Source organism: Tamandua tetradactyla, chromosome 5, assembly GCF_023851605.1.
Source record: "Tamandua tetradactyla isolate mTamTet1 chromosome 5, mTamTet1.pri, whole genome shotgun sequence".
Lineage (NCBI taxonomy): Eukaryota > Metazoa > Chordata > Mammalia > Pilosa > Myrmecophagidae > Tamandua > Tamandua tetradactyla.
The window spans coordinates 162,744,039-162,768,751 of record NC_135331.1 but is presented as its reverse complement, the minus strand read 5'-3'; the positions used below and the strand labels follow the sequence as shown (position 1 = coordinate 162,768,751).

General features: G+C 34.5%; 1 protein-coding gene across 4 annotated transcripts in view; it reads left to right on the top strand.

Moving 5' to 3' along the window:
* Nucleotides 1–24,713, top strand: part of HACE1 (HECT domain and ankyrin repeat containing E3 ubiquitin protein ligase 1) — a 115,837-nt gene that overhangs the window by 53,278 nt on the left and 37,846 nt on the right. For 2 of the 4 annotated variants that reach the window (XM_077162512.1, XM_077162510.1), the window contains 8 exons: nucleotides 1,348–1,430; nucleotides 6,866–6,962; nucleotides 8,536–8,637; nucleotides 9,387–9,493; nucleotides 14,856–15,102; nucleotides 21,069–21,406; nucleotides 21,842–21,910; nucleotides 22,133–22,220. In XM_077162512.1, coding sequence (XP_077018627.1) covers nucleotides 1,348–1,430; nucleotides 6,866–6,962; nucleotides 8,536–8,637; nucleotides 9,387–9,493; nucleotides 14,856–15,102; nucleotides 21,069–21,406; nucleotides 21,842–21,910; nucleotides 22,133–22,220 — 1,131 coding nt within the window. The remainder of the gene's footprint in view (nucleotides 1–1,347; nucleotides 1,431–6,865; nucleotides 6,963–8,535; nucleotides 8,638–9,386; nucleotides 9,494–14,855; nucleotides 15,103–21,068; nucleotides 21,407–21,841; nucleotides 21,911–22,132; nucleotides 22,221–24,713) is intronic. The other 2 variants (XM_077162513.1, XM_077162511.1) reach the window with 1 other exon arrangement.

The window sequence follows — 24,713 nt, the reverse complement described above, 5'->3', positions numbered from 1 at the left end:
GGACACTTAGTGTGGTGATTTGTTTCAGGGGCAGGTATAAGATGCAGGTTGGGGATGTTACACTGATGCTTTTGAATGTGGGTGCCCAGCGGCCAGGGAGGATGTAGCTGTGTGGGCACACTGGTCTGGGGAGTGTAACCCTGGTGTGTGCTAGTCTAAGGCATGGGGGCCTTTTGTGCACATGCGTAGAGCTGTGGCACCAGGTTGGCGTTATGCCTTCATGGATTGGAGGCAGATGTGACCAGGCTGTGCAAGTCAGCACTTTCTCAGAGCTGAGAAATGTGGCTGAGGGCTGTGCACATGCATGATTTTAGGACTGCTATGAAGTGCAGTTCCCAGAGCTGAATGATGTGATTGGGGATCTGTGCACATGCCTGGGCCTAGGAGTATTGTAAACTGATGCTCAGAGCTTGGGGCAGGGGGGGATGAGGCTGTGTGACACTGGGTATGGGCGTAGGGGTAGCCTAGGTATGGAGATTAGTGCTCACCGCGTTTATGCCCTGGCAACAGCCTGCAGGGAACAGGGAGGGGGAGGTAGTGCTCAGTAGGGGTGCAGGAGAGATGGGTTGGGCTGCACGTGGGGTAGGGGTTTGGGCAGGTGTGTGTAGTGGGAGCTGGTAGGGTGGGGGCACCTGGAGCACAGGGAATGGGAGCAGGTGATGGGGTTCAGATGCGTGGGTTGTGGGGTCAGTCGCTGATCATGGGGCTGTTCTGGTGAGGGTAGCTCGCTCAGGAAACTGCCTGGCTTACTTCCTAGCCCCAGGCTCCTATCCATGTACTCCCGCGGGCTCTATGCCTTCGTGCCAGACCCCAGCTTTCTGCCTCTCAGTTCCTCGGCCTCTGCAACCAGGGTGCTCTATGAGGTACAGAAGGCTCTCCCAGTCAGCTGTGCTCCCAAATCGCCGCCTCAGTCACCCTCCTGTCTCTTCTCTAACTGTTGCTTGGAGCAGGACTAATCTCTCACTACTCTATTTGGCCATCTTCCTGAAAGTCTCCCACATGTTACTAATAAATACTGTATTATGAAGCACTGCTCTGCCTCCTCCTCAAGTTATACAGTTGATATTGCATTGATAATTCCATATATACTGTATAGTACATGAAGGGCTCAGAGAATTTATCAGAAAGTTGAAGTTATTCAGTGATTGTAATTATCACATGCCCACTCAGTTCCCCTCTAAAGCTTCTAGTTGTGGGAAGACTATCCTTTGGAAAGAGATATTGAGGCGTTAATAACTCACCACTTATTATCCCTGTTCTGTATAGCTATATGGATTAAAATTGAGGTAATGGTGTCTTTTTTTTTTAATTCTCTGGTTCTATTTGCAATTTTTTCTTTTCTTTCAGACAGTGCAGTGCTTGCTAGACAGTGGTGCTGATATTAACAGGCCAAATGTATCAGGAGCCACTCCATTGTACTTTGCTTGCAGGTATGGTATTTTATATTTCAAGATGCTCCCTTTAAAAAATAGTGTATATATGGTACATTTCTAAACACACACCTTTGTGTTTATTTTCTAAAGCTCTCTTGTTTTCCAGCAAATACTATGCTTTCTTTTAAGGTAAAGTACTGCATTGTGGTTCTGCTATTTATCGTATGGAAAAGTATTTTCTATTACATTAAATTGTCAGTGCCTTTATTTGTTATAGGTGGGAGCCTTTGATTAACTTGATTATCCCAGTTTTTGACTACTTATTATAAAAAGCCAATTCAGTAATTCCTGTAGTTCGCTCTTGGGTTAAGCTATTGAAATGTGTCTTGGTTCAGAACATGTCTTTGCTTTTTCTAGATCTATAACTTAAAAAAAAAATTCTTGAATCTCCTTTGTTAGATATGAACTTGTGCCTAAGTTATTTTGGCCTCTGTCTGTTAATTTCCCTGATGTATATATTTCGTTCATTTATTCATTCATGAAATCAGCAAACATTTAAATGACAGTGTGTAATTAATGCCATGCATTCTTATAGGTATTAATGATACAAAAATAAATAAACCCCACTTCTCAAGGAAGTAACAATAATTATACACATGTGTACACACACGTGTGTATATAGTATATATTTGTATGCTGTGTAAGTGTAGTTTGTAATTAGAAGCAGTTCAGAGTACATTATAGTGATTCTTCTTTTTGGTTTAGATTTATTTAGGCCCTTAAATTCAGATATAGAGCTTTCCAGAACACTTCTCTTTACTTATCCTTTCCTGTTTTCTGTCATTTTACATGTAAGATTTATTTTATATTGAAAGACCTGGTTTTCTTCTTATTCAACTTCTCTTTGGGTTTTCTGATGCTACTTTTTTTTTTTTTTTTTTTTTAACTTGGACAGGCACTGGGAATCGAACCCGGGTTCTTGGGCTCTGCAGGCAAGCGTTCTTGCCTGCTGAGCCACCATGGCCCTCCCTCTGATGCTACTTTGATTAGACTGATTGAGATCATCTATTGAGTGACCTCGTAAAGAGTACAAGGGATTTTGAATCTCAAGACTTCCTAGATCTTATCTGAATTTTCCTACATTATACTTAGGATTTCTTTCCTTGGCTAGGAAATCAATTCCCTCCACAGTTATTAATAATATCATTGTTTGATTTCCTGTAATTATATCCTATCTTGAGGAGTTATCTTTCAATCAGACCTTTCTTTGAAGCTTTAAATGTCTACCTGCCCTGGCATATATCATCCCTTGGAAGTCTCACAGAATCTCAAATGTTAACATGTTCAAAATACAACTCCTGATTTTTCTTTTCAAACTTTTCCTTCAGTTTTTCTTATCTCAGTCAGTCCTTCCAGTTATTAAAACCAGAAACCAGGGAATCATTTTTTATCTCTCTCTCCTTGACCCTCAACTTGGAATTTAATGGTAAGTTTTGTAAATTCAACCTTCCAAATATATTCTGAATCTTTCTAACTCACTCAATCACCTGAGTCTTAAGGTGATTGGAAGTGATCCAGAATCCTCTGTTGTTTCCCTGAAGTTTGTTCTTTCTCAGCAGCCAAATAAAAGTAATTTTCTTTACAGATAAAGGCAAATCAGCCCTTGCCATTTTGTATTTAAATTCCATGTTTGCAACTTTAAAGTGCCTCTTTGTTGTACGTCAGATAAAATCCAAACTCTTCCATAGACCTGCATGGTCTTATCCCTGCTTAGCTCACTGTACTTTAGCCACATTGGCTCTCTTTGTGTTCTCTAAATTCACCTGGCTCTTTCTAGCAAGCTTTATGCATACTGTTTGCTTTACCAGAAATCCTCTTTCCCACTTTTTATATAGCTGACCTCTCATTCTTAAATCTCAGTCTGTTACTTTTTTAGGAAAACTTTTCCTGATCACCTGACCTCTCAATCCTCGATCACAGCATCATGATAATTTCTTTCATAGAATTTTGTAATTCCTTGTTAGTCAGTCTCCTCTTTTGGACCAATAGCTTAATGAAAGCAGGAATTACGTTTGTTTCATTCATCACTTTACATCCAGTGCATAGTATAGTGCTTTGTACTTATATGCCTAGTAAATGTTTTTGAATGAATGGATTACTCTTAAGTGTTTGAAAAATCTTATACAAAATAATGCCATTTTTTAAAGCTAATAAAATATAGGCATATTAGAGTTGGCACAACTGGGATATTACAAAAGTTAGTTATTCTGAGCATAGGGATATGGTAAAAGTATTTTTTAGAAAGTACTTTCTGCTCATATTATAGGCCCCATCAAGTTTTAATCTAGTGAACATTAGATTTCTTTGACAGAGATAGTCAAGCAAGTCTCTGATTAGAATTAAAACCAGAAAATAAGTTCATCACTGTAGAAGGATGGTAGAAAGGAAACATGGTTTCATTTGTAGGCAGAATTTTAATTGTGTTTGTGATATCTATATATAGATATGCATTAAGAATATAAATTACCCCCAGTGTATTATCTCTGATAAAGGGAAAGGAATGTGGAAAATAGAACAAGTGAAACCTGCAGGCAAATGGTAGGACTCAAAGATTAAAGACTAATGATATATAAGTTATTGTTGGTTGAGAAGTAATTGGGAAACATATTACTAGATAGATTTTCATATGTCATATTTAAGAGTCAGCTACTCAAAATATTTCTTTTTATTTTGAATCTTGCAATTAAATTCAGAAAGCATTGTGATATATGGGGCAAAGAGCCTAAGTTCAAATCCCAGCTTCAAAGCTCTGCAACTTTAATCATGATTTTTGACCTTTGGACCTCTGTTTCTTTGTTTGTGAAATGGAGATGCTGATATCTGCCTCAGGGATATTGTGCAGATTAAATGAGATGTCTTATATGAAGTGTCCTGTCGAGTACTGGCACTTAGTAGTTGATAAGTACTCACTAAATCCTAGCATGCTCTCCACTCCCAGTGATTACAGCATTCTTATATTGCTGTCATTCATTTTCATTGCTAGTCATGATTTTCTTTTTATGAAATGTGATTCTTCTCTCACCATGCTTTTCAAGTGTATTCTGTGTCTGCTGATAACTTTTATTTTTCCTTTGTATTGTTTTGTTCTAATCCTGAGCGCTGTTTATTAAGGTAGTGCCTCTGTAAGTGTGTCATTTGCAGCCTGATTTTAAACTAAAATGATGACAGAAAGGATTTCCCAGCCAGATTTCTTCTCTAAGAGATGTGGATCATTTTTTTAACTTTTATTTTAAAATAATTTCAGTCTTAGAGGATAGCTGCAAAAGTACAAACATCATACAGAGGATTCCAATATACCCCAATCCAGATACCCAGATTCACCCAACTTTTTTTCTTTATTTTTAAATTTTTATTTTCAAATCTTCACACACATTCCATAAATGGTATACAGTCAGTGGCTCACAGTATCATCACATAGTTGAGCAATCATCACCAAGGTCATTTTTTAAAACATTTGCATCACTCCAGAAAAAGAAATAAAAAGGAAAAAACAAAAACCTCATACACAATATACCCCTTACTCTTCCCTCTCATTGAGCACTAGTATTTCCATCTACACAATTTATTTCACCCTTTGTCCCCCCTATTTTTTCGTTATCCATATTTTTTTTTACTCATCTGTCTGTACCCTGGATAAAAGGAACAACAGACACAAAGTTTTCACAATCCCATAGTCACATTGTGAAAGTTATGTCTTTATACAATTGTCTTTAAGAATCAAGTCTCAAGTGTTTCAGGTACTTCCCTCCGGCCACTACAATATACTAAACTAAAAAGGAATATCTATATAATGCATAAGAATAACCTCTAGGATAACTTCTCGACTCTGTTTGAGATCTCTTAGCCACTGAGGCTTTATCTTGTCTCATTTCTCTCTTTCCGCTTTTGGTCAAGAAGGCTTTCTCAATCCTTTAATGCTGGGTCCCACCTCATCCTGGGAGTTCTGTCTCATGTTGCCAGGGAGATTTACACCCCTGAAAGTTAGGCCCCACATAGTGGGGAGGTCAGTTCACCTGCTGAATTGGCTTAGAGACAGGCCCCATTTAGATGCAGTATGTCATGTCTTGACCAGTGTTCCCAACTTAATGCCAAATGATGCTTGTGAAATTTTCTTGCTGTATGCTAGTAAAGCTAGTTACTGCTTTGGGAGAGATTGTTAATTTAATTGGTTTCTTGATTTTCTGCTTTGTCTGGAGTAAATTAGATATTGTACATTAAGTTAATTATGGTCTATTGGTAATTGAGTTAAGGTAGTAATCAGTATTATGATGAAGTCTCAAGAGAGTGATGTACCTAGAGTATCTTATACAGAATTTACTGGCTCCAGATTTATAGTAGGATCCTATTTTTTAAATTGTTTTGTTTCATTTGGTTATAAATTATATTTCTGAGCATGACATTTTGTGAAAGAGAATGTTTTGTTTTGCTTCTTAAGGAAATTTCTGAGCAATCTGTATAGCCTTCCTCTTTGTTAAATGGCATACCTTTTTTGGTAATGCTATTTTAGAAAGAATTTTGATCTAGAAACCTAGAAATGCTGGTTCTACCTCTACTTGGATTAGTAGTTTTTCGCTTCTAAAAAAGTTTTTGGATTAGATGGTCTTCCAGACTGTATGACTTCCTTGGGTATTTCTTAAAATTAGCTTAAACTTTTGAGTCCCTGGGTTATAAATTTATTTTTCATTGCCTGTCTCTAGGATCATATTAGCTCATTGAATGACCAAACCTAGAGTCTAGTAGTTGCTACCCTCAAAGTAGCTTAGCCTAGCTGAAAGAGTGATAGTCACTATCTAATTTTACTTCCTCTGGAAAAAGAGAAGCAGAGAAAATGGGGTGATGGATAAGAGAATTGTTCCTTATAGACTAAATTGAGTAGCTACCAGCAGAAACCACACTGTGGGTGTTGGTCAAGCATGTTGCTGTCTTATATTGCTGCCACCACGCCCCCACCAAAAAAAAAAAAAAAGGAAAAAGGTTGAAAAAAAGAATGTTTTCCAAGCAAGCAAGTAGAAGACAGAGTTATCTTATTTTTAAACTTGTCATTTCTCCTTCCTTTTGTTTTTAAAAAAGGTGTTAAAGTTAGTATCTTCTCTCATTTTGAATATTGAGCTTCTTTTGCGCTAAGACTTCTGGAGGCGTGGATGTTTGTGGTAGGAAGTTCATTCAGGCTAGAGTTGAGAAAGAGATCAGAAAGTGAGTGGAAGGAAAAAAGGTCTCACTGTTCTTGTCTGCATAGTCAAAGTATGACCTAACATTGGGAAAAAGTTTCTTGATGGCTCCGAGAATATAATTCAGATTGTTTTCTCTTGATTTATCTATTTTGGTTTTTTCCTGGTAACCTTCTGTTGATTCATACTAATAGCCCATAATTCATAGAGAAAGATTTTAAGTTAAAAAGATTATATTTTTAACTTGGTTCTATTTCTATATAGTCATGGTCAGAGAGATACAGCACAGATTCTTCTATTAAGAGGAGCCAAATATCTGCCAGATAAAAATGGAGTAACCCCTCTGGATTTATGTGTACAGGTATTTTTTTAATTATTATTTTTATCTGTTTATTTATTAACAGTTTTAATCACACACCATAAAAATCTATCCTTAGTGTACAATCTGTGGCTCCTGGTATAATCACATAGTTAAGTATTCACTACCACAATCTACATGAGACTTTCACATTTCTTCCGAAAAGGAAGAAACAAAAAATCCCATACCCCTTCCTTATATCCCTCTCATATTGACATTTAGCCCTGTTATAGAGAGCCTTTGCTACAATTAGTGAAAGAATATTACAAAGGTACTGTTAACTACAGACCATAGTTTGCATTAATATTTCCCATATACCAACCCATTATTAACAGCAGGTATATTTTTAAGGTTTATTTTTAGTCTCCCAACTTTATAATAGAAACTGAGACTAGCAAAATCACTTTCTTCTTAAATGAGAGGCTAGATGTGAGGGCTTTTATTCTGTGAAGAACATGATCTTTAAAAGGAACTTTTTAAAAAACATATATTTAATGACAAATCTGCACACGCATACAGTCCATACGTGGTGTACAATCAGTGGCTCATAAAATCATTGCATAGTGTGTATTCATCACTATGATTATTTTTAGAACATTTGCATCACTCCAGAAAAAGAAATTAAAAGAAAAAAGAAAAAAATGTATACATCCCATACCCCTTACTCCTCCCTCTCATGACCACTAGTATTTCCATCTACCTAATTCATTTTACCCCCATCCCCCCTATTATTTATTTATTTTTTATCCATATTTTTTTATTCATCTATCCATACCCTGGATAAAAGCATCAGACACAACGTTTTCACAGTCACACAGTCACATTATAAAAGTTGCATCCTTTTACAATCATCTTCAAGAATCAGGCTCCTGGATCACAGCTCAGTAGATTCAGGTACTTCCTTCCAGCCACTCCGATGCACCGTAAACTAAAAAGGGCTGTCTCTGTAATGCATAAGAATAACCTCCAGGATAACCTCTCGACTCTGATTGAAATCTCTCAGCCACTGAAACTTTATTTTGTCTCATTTCCCTCTTCCCCCTTTTGGCCAAGAAGGCTTTCTCAGTCCCATGATGCTGGGTCCTGGCTTATCACGGGATTTCTGTCTCACATTGCTAGGGAGATTTACACCCCTGGGAGTCATGTCTCATGTAGAGGGGGGAAGACAGGGAGTTCACCTACTTTAGAGAGAGAGGCCACATCTGAGCAACAAAAGAGGTTCTGTGGGGGTTACTCTTAGGCCTAATTTTAAGTAGGCTTAGCCTGTCTTTTGCAGGAATAAGTTTCATAGGAGGAACCCCAAGATTGAAGTCTCATCCTATTGATTTGGTTGGCCCCACTGCTTGCGAGAATATGAAAAATTCTCCAAATGGGGGAATTGAATATTTCTTCTCCAGTCCCTCAAGGGGACTTTGCAAATACTTCTTTATTCTCTGCCCAGATTACTCTGGAATATATCAGGGCATCACACTAACCTGGACAAACCAACAAGATCTCATGCCCTCGTCAAGACTCCTTGTACTTATGGTGAAGAACTTTGTTTTTAAACCTATGTAATTTTAAATCTTGTTTTTAGGGTGGGTATGGAGAGACTTGTGAAGTATTAATTCAGTATCACCCTAGGCTTTTCCAGACAATTATTCAAATGACACAAAATGAAGATCTCCGAGAAAACATGGTAATGTTTTAGTAGCTTGTAAATGAGCAAACTTTATTCCTACTTAGAATATATGACAATTTACAAATGTGTTTAGTAATTTTATTCACCATCAGATATTTAATAACTTGAATTTGCTTATTTACATTATAAGTATGATCTCTGAGAAAACATGGTAATGTTTTAGTAGCTTGTAAATGAACGAACTTTATTCCTACTTAGAATATATGACAATTTGCAAATGTGTTTAGTAATTTTATTTACCATCAGATATTTAATAACTTGAATTTGCTTATCTACGTTATAAGTGTGACTTAATAATAATTAATGAACTCTGCTAGTATTTGGCCCTGTGAATTTTTTTTCCTCTGGGGTCTTTGATAACTTCTTCAGATAATTAGAATATTTGCATAGGGAAGAGGAAAAAATAGAAGGAGGAATATCATACTCTGATTGCTAACAACTGGTTTAAAATTCTCTTAAATTTTAAATATTTGGAATTAAATTTCCATTAAATATGCTTGGTAATTTATTTTCTATTTATGTAATTTATTGTTTTTTACTGGGTGAGGTTTTTTTTTACTGGGTGAGTTTTGAACAGACTTTATTATCTGTCATTCACTTTTGGAGTTTATGCAAAGTAAAATAACTAAAGGACTTGATTTAAGCTAATTGTCTTTAGGATGCTCATTAAAGTAAGAAGTGCTTAAATTTTTGATCAAATTTAATGATTATTTTATAATCACATTTCTTAATTTGCAAAAATTTAGTTACGTCAAGTTCTGGAGCATTTGTCTCAGCAAAGTGAAAGCCAGTACCTAAAAATTCTAACGAGTCTTGCTGAAGTTGCTACAACAAATGGTCATAAACTGCTTAGGTATGTATTTCACAATAAAGAATGATATCTGTTGATTTCATCTCCTTGTAGATTTTCAGGGCATAGGTATATTCTGTTGGATACATTTTGTCAGCAAAAAGATGTTATAAAAATTCGCTGACTTGTCATTTGTTTTGTTTAAAAGAGGGCAGTTAACTATTAAGAGCTTTTTTTTTCATAGAGACATTACTTATGTGTAATTGGGCATATATGTCTAGAATTATATAAAATGATTGCTTAGACTAGCTGTAAGTAAAACATGAAGAAAAATCAAGAAAGTAATTCCAGTATCTTTATCACTAATTTATAAAATTGGTATAGGTTGCTGTTTAACCTTTCATTATACCCTCAAGATTCCTTGTAAAGTTTTCTCCCTGAATTGTCCCAAAAGATTCTGTAGCTTTTATGACTTATCACAAAGTCCTAGAGTTAGCGCATTTATATTACTTGTATTTATGTAATAGCATTTTCCTGCAGCTATACTTCTTTGTATGTTAACCACCCCAATTGCCATTCATAGGAGTAAGCAGCCATTGAAAATAATTTATTATTTCTTAACTCAAAATTTTGACCCACCTCTAGATTTCTGTGCCTTCTTCTTTGTAGTATAAGTGTATATTTTAACTAGTTAATTCTACTCTTTTCCTGTGGATAGTCTTAGAATAGGTTATAGTCTTTTTCTACCTCTGAGGTTACCACTGGACACCATTCCTCTTTCATAAATCAATTGCATTGTCACATCCATTATGTTGCCCCTTTGTTACAGCCAACCTTCCTTTCATATACTTCAGACCAGAATCACACAGTAGAAATGATGAATACGATGATGATGAATAATATGTACATGGAAAATAGTTGAGATGATTGATGATTATTTCATTGCCTCCAAAATACTTTATAACCTGTTTCCCTGCATTAGGCCCTATTTGATTTTTATTCTCAGATCTTTGTCCTAACATCTCTTCCACAGTAATCCAAAAGCATTTATGTATTTATATATCTGTGTTTTAGGTTCACAATTAACAATTATTAAATAACAACTGTATGGCAGATACTAAGTTAAGGAGTGTTCTAGTTTGCTAGCTGCCAGGAGGCAGTATACCAGAAACAGAATAAAAAAGGGGAATTTAATGAATTCCTAGTTTACAGTTCTGAGGCCGAGAAAATGTCTCAATTAAAGCAAGTCTATACAAATGTCCCATTGAAGGCATCCAGGAAAAGATACCTTGGTTCAAGAAGGATGATGAAGTTCAGGGTCTCTCTCTCAAGTGAGAAGGTACATGGTGAACACAGTCACAGTTTCTCTGTCATCTGGAAAGGCACATGGTGAACACGATCAGGGTTCCTCTCTCATCTGGAAGGGCACATGGTGGACACGGCATCATCTGTGAGCTTCTTCTGGCTTTCAGTTTCATGAAGCTCCTCTGGAGGCATTTTCCTTCTTCATCTCCAAAGGTCACTGGCTCATGGACTCTGTTTTGTGGTGCTGCAACATTCTTTGCTCTCTCCGAATCTCCTTCATTCTCCAAATGTTTCCTCTTTTATAGGATTCTGGAAATTTATCAAGATCCACCCAAATGGGTGGAGACATGTCATCACCTAATCCAGCTTAACAATCACTCTTGATTTAAATCACATCTCCAGGGAGATGATCTGATTACAGTTTCAAGCATACAGTTTTGAATAGGGATTATTCTGCCTTTACAAAATGGGATTTTGATTAAAACATGGCTCTTCTAGGGTCCATACATCCATTCAAACAAGCACAAGGAGCAATCAAATACATTATTTTATTTAAACCTCACAGTAACTTTGTGATTTTAACTATTATTATCTCCATTTTACATATATTAAATTGAAGTTCAATGACTTGCCAAGCTAATGAATAGAAAAGTAGGGCTCAGATTCTTGCTAATAAAGAGTGAATCTTGGGTTCTGTTGTGGTATGTTAAAGTTGCCAGAATGCAATATACCAGAGATGGATTGGCTTTTATAAAGTGAATTTATTGTGTTACAAACTATGATTCTAAGGCTGTGAAAATGTCCAAATTAAGGCATCAACAAGAGGGTATCTTTTCTCAAGAAAGGCCGATTGCATCTGGAATTCTCGGTTACATGGGAAGGCCCATGGCAATGTCTGCTGTCCTTCTTCTGTTTTTTGGTTTCAAACAGCTCTTTCAGCTTCTGGCATCTCCTGGGAGTTTTTGTTCTGCGTCTCCAAACATCTGTGTCCCCTCCAAAATGTCCCTGTCTTAAAGGACTCCAGTAAGTGGATTAAGACCCGCATTGAATAGATGGGGTCACATCTCCATGGAAACAATCTAATCAAAAGATCCCGCCCACAATTGGATGGATCACATCTCTATGGAAATAACCTAATCAAAGGGTCCCACCCAATAATAGGCCTGCCTCCACAAGATTCAAGTAGAAGAACATGGCTTTTCTGGGGTATAAACAATTTCAAATCAGCAAAGGTTCAAATCTAGGTCTTTAAATAGGCAGGGAGATTAGGAAAAACAGGGTAGGAAGGAGGGATCCATGGTCTACACAAATTTTGAAACTACTGTGCTAAATCATACTGTTTTACCATTTATAGCACTATTTCAAGTGGTTTATGAATCTGTTAAGTGTGACCATTTTCAGCCTGTAAATGTTTCTTTGTTGGTGAATATTGGTTATTAGTATCATGGTAGAATTTATTGTATGAGGTAGAAATACAAGTTGTTCTCACCTGCCAGTTTATGTTTAGTGTTTTTCTGGATCATCTGCCTTTTGTTCATTTATTTGTGTATCATTTTCTCTTTGTTAAGCCACAAAGTGCAGTAATTTTAGGCACTGTTTTTTATAGGAATTTTCATTAGGAAAATAATTGATACAAATATATATTAATTAATGACAATTGAGATGTTATTGGTACAGTTTTGGAAAAATGGGCTGTCACCCGGTTCTACGAATATTTGAATATTTGATAATGATAAGTATTTGCTAAGGTCCTTTTTGTACATGATGTTGTGTTGGCATGGAATGATTGAGTTATCTTGCTGTTTATGTATTTTAATTGAAGGTAAAGTTAGTTACTAACATGCAGATGAACAGAGAAGTCACAAATGTATACTAAGTAAGACACTGAATAAAATTATACTCTTATGTAATCAATGGTAAGTACATTGAAAGGACTTTCAGTTAGGAAATGAAGTTTTAAACCTTTATGTTGGGCCATGGTAGTTTTGGGAGAAATTATTTAATGATAGAGTGGAAGAAGATACGGTGAAATCTGGATTTTATGATCTTCTTGCATAATAGAAAAGAGATATTTCATTGGTTTGAAAGTGAGCAAATTACATTTTAGACAACTGATTCAGCTTCGAGGAAGTTTCAACTGGGAAAAGTAATATAAAATTATTAGCCTATGTTAATAATTGATGTGATACTCGTATTCCATCGTTAAGAAAATGCCTAACCCTTAGAATAATGTAACTTATAAAGTGTTCCCTAGATCACATATTTAAAGCAAATATTTGTGTATGTGTGATTTTGTAGAACAAAAGTGAATTAATAGAATTTGAGAGTCATATAATATTAACTTTCCCAAGAGCTATAGCAATAGAAGGAAGTAGTTCTAACCAAAGTACATTTCTGTTTTGTTAGTATTAGCAGTCTTATGATAGCAAAATAGAAAGACTTTGTATTGAAGAATGTGTAAAAACGAATGCTAGCTAAATTAATGATTCTGCACATATTTGATTCAAAGTTACTTAAAGAAAGTTTTGTTAGTGCTATAGCTGTCCCAGTGAAAGATGGGATAAATAGCAATAGCTATTATATTTTATTAACACAGGCAGTTGACAGCTAATTTTCATTAACAATTTAATAATTCTTTAAATGAGAAAACAGTCAGGAAATGTTGGTTCACCACTGTCACCAAGATAGAAAATGTCTTGTTATTTGCTATCCATCACACTGGAATATTTAGAAGTAGGCATTTGCTATCCCCACATTTAATATCCTTTAACATTAAAGGATACCTAAAAATATCATATAGGGAGCTTTTTTTGTATGCTATATGGTGGAGTCCCATTTCATTCTTTTTCATTGTGACTGTCCCATTATTGCAGCACTATTTGATGATTTTTTTTTTTTTTGGAGGGGGTTGGTGCATGGGCTGAGAATTGAGCCCGAGTCTCTGTCATGGCAGGTGAGAATTCTACCACTGAACTACCCTTGCACTTCCCATATGGGGAGATTTTAATGAATTGAGTAAAATACACTTAGGGGAAGATAGGCTAAGCTTTTTTTTTTTTTTTTTTTTTTTTTGTCATGGGCAGGCTCCTGGAATCAAACCCAGGTCTCTGGCATGGCAGGTGAGAATTCTGCCACTACATTGCACCGCCCTAGGTTAAGCTTTTGATAATTAAGTTTAAACAAAGGCTATCATGCCATGTTGCCCAGAAGTTTTTGCGGCTCTTAGCTCTGCTTTTTGTATAATGTTGTAATACAAGATGACTGGTGTTTGAAATCTTTCAAAATAAAACCATCCCCTGAACAACAACAAAAAATTTTTAAAGATAAATCATTAAATTCAATACAAACTTAGCCTAACTCCTACAGTTTCACTATGGAAGAGTAATGATTTATATTTATGATGATGAACAATCCCAAGGTCCAGTGGGGTTCTAAAGACTTTTTGATTTATCAGGGAAATTTTATGTTATGTTTAGTATAGTTTAGTGTTTGAATTTATGTCATCTTTTTTCCATGGTGGGTTTTATTTTCTACAGTTATGTTTTATAGAGAACCTTTAACCTTGATGTAGGTAGTCAGTACATTCAGATTATTCAGTTTGTGAATGCTTTGTATGTAAACAGTTGGTCATACTGTTCTAACGTACAGAGGGGGAATGGAGTTATAGGTGGAATGGTGAAGAGTTCAGACTCTTAATTAAAATGTTTGGGTTGTGGGATAGTGGACATTTGTACCATTTCTTTTCTGAGAAAATGTGCTCAGTTTGAAACAATTTGATTTCATATATCCTTTAAAAGTGAAAGTTAGGGATTGTCTTGAAGATGGTACCTCAAGAAACCAACTCTTATTCTGTGGGGTGATTTTCTTTGTATTTTATACTTCAATCACTGGTTATATTCTGTTGCTTAAAAATTAGAAATTCTTTTATATGAAATCCAAATATTTGATAACTTTCTGTTAAACAGACTATCCCATCCCTTATTATGAAAGGAAAGGAATTTTACTCTATGTATTATAAGACAGTCATTGAAGTGTAAATATTTTAGAATGGTACTTTAAGATGTATTTTGTTTTATTCCATCTAATCTGTTCATCTTTTTATTTTTCTCTTTATTATCAGTCTCTCTAGCAATTATGATGCTCAAATGAAAAGCCTTTTAAGGATTGTGAGGATATTTTGTCACGTCTTTCGAATTGGTCCATCCTCCCCCAGTAATGGAATTGATATGGGCTACAATGGGAATAAAACTCCAAGAAGCCAGGTGTTCAAGGTCAGAAAAGTATATGACGTTGTTAGGAAGATAGATGTAAAAGAGATGAATTTGACAAAGCATGCATTCATTAATCAGAAACCTCATGAACAGGACGTAAGTTTCGTTCATACGCATATTTCTCTTTACATTTGGCACACCTTTCTCCTTTCATCTCTGTCTAATCAACAGGAAGTCTTAATTGGTGAGCTTTCTCTATCTTTCTTACAAACAAAATTTTAATTCTATTAGGGTCTGATTTTTTTAGGTCTAATTTTATTAGGTTGTAGGTTTTTAACGTGGGTAAAATAAAGCCATCATTGTTCATGCTTTTTAAAAAAAATTTCTTACTAGAAGAGAAAGAAAATATCCAGTTTTATTTAGATTTTATTATCATATATATTAGTATATAGATATGTGTGTCTGTGCATGTGTTTTTAAAATAAGATTCTTTGATTTACTGGGTTTACTTAACATTAATTCCTGGGATCATGTCAGGGGGTATTTTCTTAAAATATTTTTATTGTTTCCGCTTTCTCTTCTGTACAAGCAGTTGTTAGATGGAATTTTTTGAAGAATAATTGCATATAAACTCAAGGTAGTATTGCTACTTTTGTACCTCTCTTAAATTATAACTTCATGAAGTAAAACAGGATAGATGTAGCTATATAATTGCTATATATTTTTTGGTGACTTATTTTTAATTAACTCATTTTGGAAAAGTGTGTAATTTAATAACCATCTCATATTTTTTTAAAAGGCATTTTTTCTTAAGAGATTTTTATAATGAAAATTTGCTTTGGGTTTCTAAAGGCCTGCATTTCCTTAAATAGTTTTCTGAGTCTAAGTTAGGTTATCATTCCAAAAAGTGGTAAAAATGTTTGTATGTGCCATATCCTTGAAAACTAGTTAGGAGTGTCAGCTTTACAACTCTCTAAAATTTGAAGCTAAATTAATAATATGATATATATTATTTTGTTTTTGGCAAACACTTAAAGGTAAATTGTATTTTGATACTAGTAGAAAACTTACTTAAAACCTGGAATAAGTATTAAAAATAGCCTTATATAAAGGTATATATGAGTGTCTGTCCATAGATCTTTCTTTTTTTTTAAATCAGTATGTGTATATGTATATATATTTTTTCTTTTTTTTTTGCCCTATTGTGCCACCTCCTGGAAGAAGGAAGTTTTACATCTTGTAATTGACATTTTGTATTTTCACACTCTACTACTGCCTTGAACAGTAGTTAGGAGTGATAACAACAATTTTTATGAAATTTGAAACTCAATTATTAATCCATTGTTTTACTGATCTGTAAGTGAAGCCCTACTTGTGAATTTTACTGCTCCAACATTCATATCACATGCATTTGTTCTTGATGTGTCTGACTTGGCTCACTTTGTTACTGACTGAATCTATCCTTGATTTGGTTTTCTATTAATTTTTCCTAATCATCTATAATGACAAACAGGATATCAAATCAGGTGTAGATAATGGTCACCATTATCCAAATTTGGTATAGATTATTTTCATTATTATCTTAATTTATTGTTAAAATTTCAATCTGTCACCTACTTGTTAATGATATCAGAAAATAAGTATGTGCTAGATAACTTCTCCATGGGCATTCAATGCTTAATTTAAATGTGGTTGAGACATACAGGGTAGAAAAAGTATATTACTGTTTTCCCTTTTAGCTTTTATTTATGGAATCCAAAATTTGTGTTTTTACTGTTATGTACTATATCTGTATCTCATATGTATATATATGTTCTTTCCTTCTGTTATTTTCTGCCTCATTAACAATTGCTTTTGCCTCTTAACCACTGTTTTCTCTTAAATTTTTACTTTCCATTTAGGTAAAATATTTTATTCCAAAATTCAGTTAATCTTTAAAAATTTTTTTTTATTGTGAAAAATAGCATATGTACAAAAAAGCAATAAATTTCCAAGTACATTTACCAAGTAGTTATACAATAGATTTTAAAGTTTGGCGTGGGTTATAGTTCCATGCTTTTTCATTTTTTCTTGTAGCTGCTCTAATACACTGGAGATCAAAAGAAATATTAGTATATTGATTCAGCAGCCATATTCATTTGTTAAATTCTATCTTCACTATTATTCTCTTCCTTCTCTATTTTTTTCTGTTTTTTTGTGGGAAATAACATATATATATATAAAAGCAGTACATTTCAGAGTACATTGCAATAATGATTCAGCACTCATACTCATTTGTTAAACTTGACCTTCTCTGTATAACTCCATCATCACCTTTGATCTTTCTCCCACTGTTTAGGGGTATTTAGGCTATGCCCATTCTGACTTTTTCATGTTGGAAGGGGCTGTTGATAATATGGGATAGGGGGGATGAAACTGTTGATGTTCTGAAAGAGCTGACCCCTCTGCATTTCAGGACTTAACTGGTCCAGGGACCCATCTAGAGGTTGTAGGTTTCTGAAAAATTACTGTAGTGCATGGAATGTTTGTAGAATCTTATATAATGCCCTAGGTATTCTTTAGATTGGTGAATGATTTTGGTTGGGATTTGGCAAGTTATGATAATAGCAGTGTCTAACTGAATCTTGCATAAGAGTGACCTCCAGAGTAGCCTCTCGAGTCTATTTGGATTCTCGCAGACACTGATACCTTATTAGTTATACTTCTTTTCCCCCTTTTAGTCAGGATGGAATTGTTGATTCCATGGTTCCAGGGCCAGACTCATCCTGACAGTCACCTCCCATGCCCCCAGGGAGACCTTCATCCCTGGATGTCATGTCCCATGTAGGCGGGAGGACAGTGGTTTCACTTGCAGAGTTGGACTTAGCGAGAGAGGCCACATCTCCAAAATTCAGTTAATTTTTTAAAACATGAATAATGTTATGTTAAGGGATTTATATTAGTGTCTTTCTCTCTAATTTTATGAAATATGTGAGGAATCTTCAGGGGATGGCAAGATGATCTGTCTTCCCACTTATAAGAATAAAAAAAGAAGCTCTACATTGTCATCCATGTAAATAAGGCCCCCTTTGCATTGTAGGATAATTCACGTTTATAAACCTCTTTACCTTTTACTGAGATGCTGCAATGTTAGGCTGGTAATACCATTTTAATCTTTACCACATTTTGTCTAAGGTAGCAGTTGATCCTGACTTTCCATTTTATTAACTGGATGCACTAACATGTTACTTTATTGTTAGAATTAACTAATGGGTTTTCCATTAAGAATGAGCAGGTTTATAGGCCATGTGTTTTTGGTAGGCGAACTTGTTCAACATCCTGTTGTTAATTTTCTGATTTATTTTAGAAGTTCTTTAAGTTAATCTTAATACCTCACCATTCTTTCAGTGTTAGGAGATTTTTATGTAGTGCCTAAGCACTCTGGAGCTTGTGAAGGAGAAGGTAATTCCTGTTATTCAAGCTGGGTAAACATGGGAAGAGAATTTAGACTTCCTGAACCCCAGATTATGTGTTCTTTTTTGTGAATAGTAAGCTGTGACTAAGTTTCATAAAATTATTATTTGGAAAATTTGGATGTAAGGAAAGATTGAGAAATTTCTTTTAACTAGATTTTTATCTTTTACTTCGTGGCATCAAGTTGAGAATAATTAGATTAAAAGAGGATTTTGAATACTAGTATTGAACTTAGTAATGCTTTCCTGTCAAATTTTTACCACACTTCTGGCAAATAGATCTTGAAATTATTTTAAATTGCCGAACAAGTTTGGTATTATTTATTACACTTTTGAGATATAACTTAAACACATTTTGTAAATCGTGTGTGATTCTCGTGTCATTGTTACTATATGTAGAATGTAATTCTGTGGTAAGGATCACTCAGTAATAGGAAATGAAGCAGTATTTTCGCAGTGCCAGGAAACTTGCAGTTTTTTTCTGTAGTAGATGACTTACTTGCTTTGCTTCCTTACTAAAACTCAAACTTTACAGTATCTTTATTGCCATTATCATTTTTATACAGATCCATTTTTTCCCTTCCTGTATCATTTCTGGATTATTCAACATTTGCCTTTAATTTTTTGCACGTTGTCAGTATTTAAAAATAGGATTGTTAAAGATTCAGGCTGGATGTGCTTATCTTCAAGATCAGCATCTATTATTTCCTGCCTTAAACTTCATCTCCAGTGCATTGATTTTCTAGGTTTTATCCTTTTTTATTTAGAGGCCAACTATTCCTTTTCCTCTCATTTCAAACAGGCTTATATTGCCATCTCTTCTTCCCATTTTGGAAATTCATTTTGCAATGTAAAACTAAATGGTTTTGCTGACATAAAAGCTCATTTTTATCTTCAATAGTGAGTTTAATGTTTTGCTCATGAAGAGAAATTATAAACTCAAACTTGGATAATAATGAGAATTTTAAGACATTTTCAATGAAGATATCCTTTCAGTGTTTATGGCAGCTGGTGCTTCTTGCCTTTTGTTTAATGATCTCAGGGACCTGAATCCTCCAATTACTGAGCTGACCATGGCAAAGCCCTTTTATGGGGAGGGTAACTACTCATTTTAACCCCAGAGAGAGTATATTTAATTTATCTTAAAAATGGGAAATACTGGGCTTATTTTACTAGCAAGTATGTGCTTGTTAAATAAATGACCTAGGTTTTTTGTAGATGGTCGTGGGTTGTTTTTTTTTTCCCCATCTTGGTTTGATATTTAAGTGAAGACTTAGGAGTGTTTTAATTGCTTGCAAAATTCGAAAAGATTCTCAAAAAGAGATTGTTCTGGAAAGTAAACATAGGTTGAAATATTTTTTTAGGTAAGAAGGAAAAACTTCTTGTCAGAACAGATTATTTAAACATTTTCTAAGGTTACAAATGCGATTGTATAAAATCTTTCCATAGTGGTCTTTAGAAAGTAAGATTATGTCAATAAGTGGAAATATTGCAAGAATGGGTCTTTCTGAAGCTCATGGCCTTGTTTGTAGCATTCTGTAATCATACATGATTCAAAAAGTAAAATTTCCTTTTTCATTCATTTGCAGATAGTTTGTCATTCTCAATAGGAGTAATTGAAAAGTTTAGGAATAAAGGATCATGTAATCTCCCTCCCTTTTTTTAAACTGTTAATTTTTACTTGATATTAAAATAGCAATTGGGCATTTACATTTCTTGTTTTAAAAAATACTAATTACTAGAGATGATATTTATCATCATTTGTAGTATTTGTCCCTATTGCTTGCATTTGTGATTAAGATTTTTAAAAGAAATTTTCATTTTCTACTAATTAGTAGATGACGTACTATTCTGAAAAGCAATATTTTAAGTGGTATGGGAGTAAGAAGCAATTTACTTCCCCTTCCCCTGCTTTTTTTTTTAATTGTTAACTTTCATTTGGAATTAAGAATTCTCTACCTAGTATTTTAATATAATTTGACAATTGTACTTCTTGTTTTAAAAATTGCTAGTTATTAGAGTGATTGTGTGTGTGTATATGTGTATAAGCATATATATATAATATACACACTCACACACATGTGTATATGCAAGTGGGTGTTTATACATACACATATATCATGCTGTATTTAAAATTTCTTGAATAAATTGTCAAAATTCTAGGAATTACACATAAGGAATGTAACAGAACATTAAGTAAGCTGTTTATTAAGCTCTTTGATAATTGTCAGTTTTTAATTGAGAAAAGACTTTTTTCATTTAATTGAAAGTTGTTGACTTTGTCATATTAATACAGTAAAGTTTAGGAGAATTGTATATATAAAAGGAATATATGCCTTTAAAACTAAATATTTGAAAATTAGAAGTTAGGTTGCTTATAAATCTTCCATTATTGTTAGAGTTAATATTTTCTCTCTTTATTTCAAGGAGTAAGTGAATGAAAATTAATTTTTTGTTATAAATAAGTTGTCGCTTATGTCACTTATGACATCCATATGTTTTTGTTACTTAACCTTTAGGCATTACTGTTACATTTGCTTGGGAAAATAGAAATACCTAGACTTAGTTTGCTCTTTTAAAATATTTGTTTAGCTGTGTGGATTTTTTTAGCCTGAAGGTTAAGTAATGATGTTATGTAAAACAAAACAAAATACTTTTTTTTCCCTTTAGCCTCTGGAATTGCTTTGGCACTCATTAGATGAATGGCTAGTTTTAATAGCTACGGAATTGATGAAAAACAAAAAGGACTCGACGAATATCACTTCTATTTTACTGAAACAAAAAGGCCGAGATCATCAAGATGTTACTTCCATTCCTCCATTTGAACCTCCAGGACCTGGGAGCTGTGAAAATCTGTCTTCTGACACAGGGGAATCTAAACCAGATGCTCTTGGAGGGAAACAGGAAGCCAATGCAGATTGTCAGGATGTTATTTCTATGACAGCCAACCGGCTAAGTACTGTCATTCAAGCTTTTTACATGTGCTGTTCTTGTCAGATGCCTCCAGGGTAAGAAGTTTCTGCTTATTACTTTCTTCTTTGATATGTGAAAAAAAAGCTATGGTATTTTTATTTCAATAATATAAATAAGTTTGTTGATTTTTGGTTCTATTTGAATCTTGTTTTAGAATATTAATACTAATATAGAAGCCTCTCTAAAAAATTTCAGTTTTAAGCAAGTGATATATGTTATAACTGTGTGGAATGGTGAATGTCACTTTGTATAAAATCTCTTATGTGCTTGAAATGTATAGAGCAGAGGTGCTTAAAATTCTAACATTTAAAAAAAGTTACTTGTTTATGCTGTCAGTTGAAGAATTATACATTTTATTTTATACATTGACTGGGCATGCCAATTCCAATTGAGTACATACTTATCAAATTTGCTATATTGTGTCACCAGTTTTTGTCTTTGTATCCTGATTGTTTTTTTATCCACCACAGAATGACTTCGCCCCGTTTCATTGAATTTGTCTGCAAACATGATGAAGTTCTAAAATGCTTTGTTAATAGGTAAAGCTTTTGGGATTCATGGACTTCCCTTATAGCCTTTCCTCTTTTTAGGTACAGTTTCATCTTAGCAAAAAAAAATATTACTTTTTTTACTATTTAAAGCATGTTCAGTAACAAGTGGAAGTATAATAAGTGTGGATTAATACACATTTTTCTTCTGTTTTAGTACCCATGTTTTTGAATTTACCTCTCACTTAAGTGCTGTTCATTTTTTTCTTTTAGAAATCCCAAAATTATATTTGACCACTTTCACTTCCTCCTTGAATGTCCTGAGTTGATGTCGAGATTCATGCATATCATAAAAGCACAGGTAAAAGTTTCTCTTGATCTAATGAAATAAATTTAATTTTTAATAATTTGAACACTGTTTATTGGGTGTAGTTATTATACTTGAGACCTGATGTAAAAGGAATGAGATAACATTACTTTCATGTGAGCAGTAAATTTTCTTCTTCAAGAAATGTTTATTGAGTGCCTACTATGTGCAAAGGTCTGTGCAAAGATAGCAGAACACATTGCCACATTTCCTAAATGGATTTCATGGAACGTTATTCCTGTCAAATAGGTAGTCTTTGAGAAAAGGATTTTATTACCAAATATATTTGGAGAATCTAACATGTGCCTTGTGGGTGATTTATGAGATACATCTTTAGCATGTTACGAGCTTTCAGGTACACTTTTATGGTAAAAATGCTGGTTTGATTTTGTTAATCCTCCAAACATGTTTGACCCAGGAACCTTACCTCCCTCTTCCCAGTATTGCACCTGTTCATTCTCCATATCTTACATTTCATGAAGAATACTATGGAAAACCCTGTTTTGCTACTTGTCTGCTGTGTGACATTCAGCACATTTCTTAGCATCCTTAAGACTCAATTTCTTCATTTCTGAAATAGAATTAATGACACCAATCTCAGAGCTATTATGAAGAATAAAATGTAAAGGGTTACTGCTCAATAAATGTAAACTGTTTTGTAGAAAGAAAGCGTGTTTCCTTTCTCCAAGATGATCTTAATTAAATCTAGCAGAGGTTATAATACATGTATCTGTAAAATAGTAATTACAATATTAGCTTTTTCTTTAGAAGTTTAAGGGAGGAAGGGCTTACTTCTGGCTGCTGTCATCAAGGAAAATTTCAAAGAGGAGGTAGATTTTAAGGTGGACCTTGAAGAAAATGTGCAAAATTTTGTTGGGAGTAAACAGGGAGGGTGACTACTAGCCAAGCCATGGGCCAGGGCATGTAGGTAGAAAAGTGTTCTACAGTGGTGGAGCTGAAATTTTGTTTAGGTAAAGCAGGAGATAGAATTCTGAAAAGGCAGTTTGGGGTCATATTGTGTTGAGCTTTGACTGGCAGTTTGAAGAATCTTTGTTTGCTAAGCTGTCAGGAGCCACTGATAACTTTGCTTCATTGAGAATGACATGATCCTGGTAAAGTTTTAGGAAAATAATTCATCAGAAGTTTAAGATAGACCAAAGACTAAAGTTTGCTTAGTAGTAGTAAGACAATAAATGTCGTAGGTAGTTTTTAATGTCTTTAGGGACATTGACCCTTTCAGAAATTAAAGAAGGTTAAGAACTAATTTTTATAAAATTATACAAATATAATAATAAGAGTTTGCAAAAAAATCTAGTAGGTTTTGGACCTTAAAGCATGCGCATACAGATCTTTGAAACCTGTTTAATAATGGTAATATTGTAATAAGAGAAGGTAGTACTAATAAATTCCATTTATTGATTGCTAACTTTAGGCCAGGTACTGTACATCTGTTTTACATGGATTAATTTTCATAACAATTGTATAGGATGGGTACTTTTACTGAAGCTGAAAGGGTTAAGTAAATTGTTTAAATCATTTGGGTACTAAATGAAAGAATCAGAATTTAAACCCAAGTCTCATTCCTAAGTTCATTTTTTTAACCTGTATTATATGACTATTTCAGGACAAATAAGATAATAGGTGAAAGAAGCTCTTAGTTTTTGAAAGAGGGAGTAGTTTGATATTTTCTATATCTGCTTTCTACTTTTTTTTTTTCACTTTTTCTGTCCTGAACAATTCAGTTAAAAAGCTACTGGTTAGGGTCACGCATTTGTGTTTGGTACTTACCTTGGTGGCCCTGACTAGGGGCTGAGTTCTTGGTTCCTGACCAGAATAAGCAGGGTAGTCGCAGGTGGATGTCATCACCAACTTGAGTGTGGTGAGGAGGGAGGGTGTGTGGAAGAAGATCCCAAAATAGCATCTCTGAGCTGGAGCAGGGTGAGAAGGCTGTCCATGCAGAGGGTGGTGGCAGCCACTTGGCATGGTGTGATTGAGCCCGAGTGGGTGGAGGACGTCCAGGCAGTGAAGGGACCATGGCAGTGACAGGGGATTGACTTCATATAGAAGGGTTGATGAAGTATGTGAGTATTATACAGATAATGGGAACCTGGTTTCTCACCAGTTAGAGAAAGGAGCTACAAAATGGAAGAAACTTGAACAAACCATGAGCTGATGAATTGGAATTGGAAGTATCAGTGTGAACTTACATTTTTCACTATATATAGACAGATATAGTTATCTTGGTACTCAGTTCTTGGTAGCTAAATGCCATTCTCTACTGAAAGGAGCCAGTGTTCCTCAGTAAGATGGCTGGTTCCAGGGTTGGGTCAGGGAAAATGCAGGATGAATCTGGAACATCTTGTTATGCTAGAAAGTAAGAAAGTATTCAAAGAATGATGGGTTAATGGCAAAAGGACAGAGAATAAGCTTGAATGGACTCCCAACTGTCCAAATCTGGAACAATTTGAGCATCAAAATAATTAATGA